General features: G+C 37.1%; 1 protein-coding gene across 1 annotated transcript; it reads right to left on the minus strand.

Moving 5' to 3' along the window:
- Nucleotides 1-2765: 2765 nt before the first annotated feature.
- Nucleotides 2766-6256, minus strand: SPINK7 (serine peptidase inhibitor Kazal type 7). The gene is made up of 4 exons (XM_017875858.1): nt 6139-6256; nt 5294-5319; nt 4461-4585; nt 2766-3048 (listed from the first exon to the last, which is right to left on the minus strand). The coding sequence occupies exons 1-4, from the start codon at nt 6197-6199 to the stop codon at nt 3003-3005; spliced, it is 258 nt and encodes an 85-aa protein (XP_017731347.1). The 5' UTR covers nt 6200-6256; the 3' UTR covers nt 2766-3002.
- Between the last annotated feature and the right edge of the window lie 1482 nt (nt 6257-7738).

Below are 7738 nucleotides of genomic sequence, written 5' to 3' on the forward strand. Positions count from 1 at the left end.
TTCATGTACAGTTGGCAGGAGTTGACATAAGTCTTCCTATGTGCACCACACAAGGGGTAAAGATGAGCTCCCAGTGTCAGAGTATATCTGTGCCATGATCAATGTATCTATCACAGAGTATACCTGTGTCATATCAATACATCTATTACAATTTACCTGCAAGCTTTCATGTACACATGCTGTAGACTATAGTGATTAAACATATAGGGTATAAAATCAAATCATCAAGGCAAAAATGCTAACTGACTTTGTGGTTTTCTATAAATTCTTTACCCTTGCCAAATCTCAGTGGATAACAGGAAATTTCTCATAGTATAATTGAGAAAAATAAATGAAATAACAAACATAAAACGTATTTCACAAGTTCTAGTGTAAAACAAGTGTTAGCCATTATTATCTTAGATTATTTGAAAGTTAGACAAAAAAAAATTGCTAGAACTTTTGAGTAGCATAAGGTCATTGTGAGGAAATACTCAATATAAAATATCTTTATTTTTACTTATACAAATTGATCACTGCAAACTATTTCCTGCAATTATTTATTCATTGGGAGACAATTAATGCTTTTCTTTGTGGGTAAGTAATGACTTGGGGAGATCTCAGCTTCGTTGATTCTTTCTCAAAGTTGATTTTTGCTTGTACAGGTCATATGTTAGACATAATGTAAAGATACTTTAGTTATAGCTTATTTTCCCTAGATTTTAAGTCAATGATACCATACTGATGTTGAAAATCAGGGTGGCATAATGAAAAGAGGATTGGACTTGGACTTGGAATTAGAATATATGGCATTTAATCCTAGGTCCCCACCTATGCTTTTTAACTTAATTTCCCTTGTTTGTTAAAAAAAAAAAAAGAAAAGAAAAGAAAAGACAAGAAAAGAAAACTAGCACCAGCCCATCCTATCACAGAGAATAAAATTAAGAAATTCTCATGAAAAATGCTTTAAAATGATAAAATTCTGTTCTAAAAGATTTAAAATTTAAATGAATGCAATAGCTTTAAAACAATTTTACAAAACTTGATGAATAATATACAGACTCGAACTAAACTTACGTTTGGTATCACTAAGAATATCTATAAAAGGAAAACAGTGAAAAGATAAGGATCAAAATTTGCTCTTTAAAATTATTTGCAGACAAGAGGTTTTAAAAATTTGTAGTCAATGTAAGAACCATTTTCCATTTTCCATCAGACAATTCTGTGATGTGATTTAGCACTCACCATTTTTTCCTCTAAGTATAGTCCTAGACTTCATGGATGACAGAGCGGGAGTGCTCATGAATAACCAGATGCTTACCAGAGGAAAACGAAAACACCAGAATGAGGACAAGCAGGATGTGACCAACAATTTCGAGAAGATTGTTTTTTTGCTGTGGATACTGTGTTGAGTGAATGTTTTGGCTAAATTCTCATCCAAATAGACCTGTTTACATGGATCTGCACAGAGGCTGCTGGGAGAGTGTGAGTTGTTATGAGCCAATTAGTAAGAGAAGTAGAGGTTGGGTTCCATTCTCACTTGCCAGGAAGGACTGTGGTGAATAACCACAGTTCTGCCATGCTGGGCTCAAATCAAATTTCACCTTCTCTGAGAGAGATTTCCTGTTAATCTCATGTAGTAGTGATGTTGCTTTCAGCTGGGACCCTCTTGTGTTGAGCTGGGTCAGATGTCTATCTCAGAATTTTCTAATTCTGAATGTATACCAATTAAAAAAATTAGATTGTTTAGTGCTTTCTTCAGTTCTATTGAATGATAATTTGTAGGGTGGAGTCCTGGCATCTTTATTTTAATTCATTCCTCATTATTCTTATGCAGCAAGCCTGGTATTTACAAATACATCAGATTTTATTCTAATGATGTTTCTATATTATAAACATGATCCTTAGTTCATTCAGCTGCATTAGTAGAAGGGAAGGTTTAGTAGAGAGGTAGTAGTTCTAATTTCTCTGTATCTGTCGGACAAAAAAATTGTGCTGATTAGTCTATTTTTGGACAACATACTGACGTATTTTAAGATGGACAATGCCTAATTGTAACAGATCCAAGGAGTATGGTCCAGGATAGAAATATTATAAGGGAAATAACACTTGAACAAAAAGGGTTGAATTAACCAGAGATTTTTATCCTGGAGAAAATAAATTTCAATGGAGACAGAATATTCATTTTTAAATCATGAAGTCTCTTAATTGGCAAAAAGGGTGAACTTCTTTGTTATATATGCTCACTGGCGCTGATGGTTGATAGCCTCATGAATGTAGTCTTCAATTCTAGACAAGTAGAACATCTCAACAATCAGATCTCTACAACAATGGACATGCTTCCTCTTGAAGCAGTGACTTTCCCATCAGTACTCTAGAAGAGCTGGCCTATGAGAAATTATGGTATGTTTCTGGAAAGGAATAGGAAGAAAAACTTCTCTTCTAGAAATGACTTCTTGGACTAAGAGAGGTTCTCTTTTAAGGATCTTTTTTAAAAAAGAGACCAATGTGAAGCAACAGTATGGTACATAGACTTGTCTCTAGTGGATAAAGTCTCCAGGAGAAGGTGTGGTGTTCACTGGCATTTGTGTGCGTGCATGTCTGTCTTTGTGTGTGTGTGTGTGTGTGTGTGTCGTGTGCATGTGTTTCTTGGAAGCTGATTGGGATTCTTTGTATAAAAGTTGTTCCTAAACAACAAGACTTGTATGTTTTTCAATTTTCTTTTATAATTGCATTATTTTATACCCCGATCTAAGAAACAAACACAAACAGAAGCAAAGATAAACTTTCTGGGAGATTATTTTTTATTGACTTGTTTAAAAAAAAAAATGCCAGTCTGTCAGTGAGGCATGTGTTTGTAGGGGTAGCACAGAAACTATCTCCTTTCAATCAAGATTACTCTGAATGTGAATCTGTCCCCCACCCAGAACATCAGTAAAACTGAAAGAAACGCAGTCAGAGCCTGGGGATGATGAAGATGATGATGAGGATATCATTCCTTTCTCTCCATGTCCATGGAGAATTTAGCAACTTCCATCATGAAGAAACTGAACTCTTCCATTACTTTTCCTAAGGGAAGACACAGTTCACAAGATTCATTAGCACAAGAGGAAATTTTATGTAATGTTAGAACTGAAAGGAACTATAGAGATTATGAGGCAGAACCTCATTTTACAGATAAGGAAACTGAGTCTCGAAAATGAATGACCTTGCCAAAGCATGTTCTGACAGAGAAGGAAGCAGAATTTCCCTACTCCAGTGATAATTCCACCCCTCTGCTGCCTCCTCTGATTCCAGAGCCCCGCTGACCACCAAGTGTCTTAAAACAACAAAGAAAGAGTACTCTGACAAAGAAAATTGAGAAGGCCTGTCTCTCAGCTTTTCCTCGTCAGCAAGGCCTTTGATGAAGCTGGATCCTGCATTAGTGAGGAGGACTTTCACCATGTTTCCCTTCAGTGTCCCTTGAAAACAGCTAGTTTCCGAGCCAAGGGCTAGTTTCCCAGGCTGCCTATGTTACAGAATTTTCCCTTTTGTGAAATAAAACCTCCCAAATAGGAATAAATACATAAATATGTCCTTTTGGGCTCAGGGCTTGTTATTCTCACTTGTTAAGATAATCACAAAGATGAAAATGCAAGATCTAAGTGTCCAAAATCCAGTGGCCTAAAAGAGTTAACAATGATCACAGTGGACTCGGTATGAGAGAGTTAAGTGCAGTTTGCATGTCTTGTACCAAAGAAGTGACATCTGCCTAGCTACATTTCTGCAAAAACATTTTGTGGGCCAAACAAAATACCTAAACAAAACATGTCCGTGGTATTCTGGTCCAAGTACTGACAGCTTGCATCCCTTATTTTAGATAAAGGAAAACCAATCATTTTTGTAGGCTTATTCCCCCTTAAAGCTACAGATATATGGAGCCTCTAGGAATTTGAAGATAAAGAACCTCTAGGCACACTTTTTCTAAGAATCAAGCTGCACTGAGACTGTTAAGTATCTTAGAAGTCAGGTAGTATAGTAGTTTTCAATTATTTTTTGGGGGGTGAGGAGTTCAGGGCCCTTTCTTCAAACATGATATTGTATGGCACTCCACTGCTTAAAATAGTCAAAGCTGAACTTTATGTTGTAAACTACCCCAAATGGTCCCTTTAACCCTAATAGCGACTCCTGACTTGCCTCTGTAGAACCTCTGTGCTCTGGGGACAGCAGTTTGAGAATTCACCGTCTTACTGGATTCTCACAATTGACAGACAGGAATTGGAGGTTCTGTGATGGGATGGAACCAGTCCAAGCTGTCAGAGCAGGTGACTCTACCCTGTCTGATTGTGAAACAGTCAGTTTTCTTTCCCCACCTGCTGTTCTGGGTGGGGATAATTATAAATTATAGCTTATAGAGATTTAAGCTGGATCCTGGAAAGTAGAAAGGTTTGTAGCAGAGAGCACTGGCTCCACATCTCATTTTCTTCTTATGAGATACTCACAAGCTCTCAGTACACAAGTGACATTCATTCCCATAGGTGATGTAGTCAGAACCACAAACTGGCAGGTATGTGATGGGACAGGGGATGGCCACCACTGGATACTTCTTGTAAATGCTGCAGTCCACCTGTGTCATACACAAGCAAATGTGCTGTTTTTCTCCCAGACCGCAAGCTAGGCTACTCTGTCCACTATTAGATATACTACAAGGGCTGGAAGTTCCAGCTCAGATAATCAGATGTTACTTGGCCACTTCTGTAAGTACTAGTGTTATCACTATTACAAATACTAGCACTACTGGTATTCTATTTTTTTCTACTACACTCAGTTAACAATTGCTGGGCATTTCTGGGCTAGGCATCAAACTTAAATCTTACGTGAATTTTCTTGTTTAATCTTTAGAACAACTAAATTCTACTATTACCTCTCTTTACAAATGTGGAAATTAAAGCTTAGAAATAGAGATAACTTTTTGAAGATAAATGCTGGTAAGTAGTAGAGTTAGTATTTGAACCCAGAGTCTGTGCAATTTATCAAGGTACTTTTTCCCTGCCTTTTACACATGATGCCTTTTATGAAAACATCGCCAACCTTTCAGCTGGAAGGCAATTCTCCCTTCTTTAACTCTGTAATTTTAAAAAAACATTTTAAAAATATTGTTGTTTATATGTATGCCATATTTCTTTAATTGCCTTCTGGAGAGCAGATACCATTTCTCCACCTATGTTTGCCTCCCTCTCAAATCCCCCTAAACATACTGAATTTATCCTACATATATGTTGACTAAATGACAGTGAATAGTTATTGACATTAAAATGTTATTCAACATACTTACTTTTTTTGAAGACAGACTAGCAGCTTCTGAAAAAGAGATACAGATGAAAATGTTAAAAATAAAGCAAACTTTAAATCTCTCATTAATTAAGTTTCATCCTATATAATGACTCTACATTTCCTTTAGCAATGAGATTCAGCACACTCTCCACCTTTATGCAAAATCCTAATTGTTTGCTGAGGAAGTTGAATGACCAGTGGGTTAGGTTAACCCTTGGTTTAGGCAAGAAAATTATCAAAATTTCCTCTCTTCGTTGATCGCAGGATGTTTTCTGAACCTCATAGTGTTTTTGATAATGGCCAAAGTCAGGTAGTAATAAGAAGTATTAAAATAATCACTACTAAGAGCCTGAAGGATCATTTCTGATATCCTTTCCTTCCCAATTGACATAAAGAAATGCAATGGAATGTCTTTATGGGGTTGGAAACACTAATTAATTTTTCAAAGTATAAAAGTCTAATTGTTGACCCTTGGCTTTTTGAGACTTGTGTTTTATTTTAATCCCTCCAAACTGATTTGGGAAGACATCCAAGTTTTTCTGTATCTTTGTACTAAGAAATAGTATATCTAATAACACTGACAACTTCCAGTGTCCATATGAACATATGAAATGGAAGACTTATGGAGAAATTAGATGATTTTTGTTCTATGGATGCAAATAAGAATCCTTGAAAGACATTGGACTCAAGTCTCTCAAACTCCAGATGGAACATAAGATCCTATTACAAACCAGTACACTTTAAATTCTTACAACCAGATGTTTCTGAGATGCTCACATCCCAGGAGGGATTATTTGTGAAAACAAGCTTAATGGCTATATAGGGCATCGTCTGACCTTAACTTACCTGGGCTGCTACAGAAATAGAACACTGTACAGAGCAGAAGGAGACCTCCAGTGATCTTCATGCTGGAAATGGCTGTGGTGCAGAAGCTGCTCTGAGATTGTCACTACAGCTGCATCGACCATATCCCAGGAAAGGGGTCATGTTTATATATATGCAAGGCTTGATTTCTCCACCTTTCCTGTGAGGTCATCCAGAGGATCTCAAAGCACGGTGCCACACCCTAGGCTGTGTTACAGTCCTTGTTACTGAATTGCTACTTCTTATCTGACCAATGATTTGATTATTTGAGGTAAGAGGTATTTTCTATCTTTCCCAAAGGTGGGACTGTTAAGAATTCTAAACTTCATGTACTAGAAGAGACTAAGTATGAGCTTCTTGGCTTAGTTATGAAATAAGTGAAAATCTCAAACCTCCTTTATTTTATAAAACTGGAACCTATTAAACCCAGATTAGACTGATTACACCTATGTTTATATCTTGGCACCTGGGGAAATGTTGTTTATTTTTGAGGCAATGAACCAATGAAGCAAACTGGGACCGAATGGAAGGAACACTGACATTAGCATTTATGAAGTGTGGAGAAAAGCACTAACATATTACTTCTGATATTTTCTACCTGTATAATCTTGGATAAGTCGTTATATGCTGTGAGCCTTTATCAATCCAGAAGGCTTGGTTATGTTGTGATAACACGTAGCCACAAGATTTCTGTTAATTAAAACAAAACTTTGCTTTTTACTCAAGCTACACTTGTATGGTAGTCAGCTGATCATGCTACGTTGCCTTCACTGTGGATGCCAAGTGGACAGAGTCATCACTATTTGGAATACTGTAGTCAAGGTGAAGTGAAGATGAATTCTCAAGGAGTTCTCATTTTACAAATTAAAACTTCCAGCCCAGAGCAATACTACTGTCACTTTCCCTCATGGTCTTGTGGCCGTCACATGCTTTGTGATGTATGGAGTGAGTGCAATCAATCTGATATGGTTTAGCTGTGTCTCCAACCAAATCCCATCTTGAATTGTAGCTCCCATAATTCCCATATGTTGTAGGAGGGACCTGGCAGGAGATAATTGAATCATGGAGGTAGTTTCCCCCATACTGTTCTCATGGAAGTGAAAAGTCTCACGAGATCTGATGATTTTATAAGGGGTTTCCCCTTGCACTTGACTCTCATTCTCTTTTGCCTGCTGCCATGTAAGACATGCCATTCACTTTCTGCCATGATTGTGAGGCCTCTCCAGCCATGTGGAACTGTGAGCCCATTAAACCTCTTTTTCTTTATAAATTACCCAGTCTTGAGTATTTCTTTATCAGCAGCTTGAAAACAGACTAATACACAGTCTTACCTTGTCCTGACTTGTTCCCTGACCTGAAGGTCAGATGAAGAACTAGAATAGTTGGCAAACAGCAGAGACCATCCCAGAGACTTAAGTTTCATCCAAGTCCAATAGAGCCTCTTGTTAGCCACAATAGAGTTCACCTAATTATATACATAAAAGTCTGCTCTAAAGCGTAGTGCATTTAATAATAATATTGTAATTGTTATTATTATTGACAAACCAAGAGTTAATGCTATGAGTTGCTGACATTAGATTGT

This window comes from Rhinopithecus bieti, unplaced genomic scaffold (assembly GCF_001698545.2).
Source record: "Rhinopithecus bieti isolate Rb0 unplaced genomic scaffold, ASM169854v2 scaffold_7673, whole genome shotgun sequence".
NCBI classification, from domain to species: domain Eukaryota; kingdom Metazoa; phylum Chordata; class Mammalia; order Primates; family Cercopithecidae; genus Rhinopithecus; species Rhinopithecus bieti.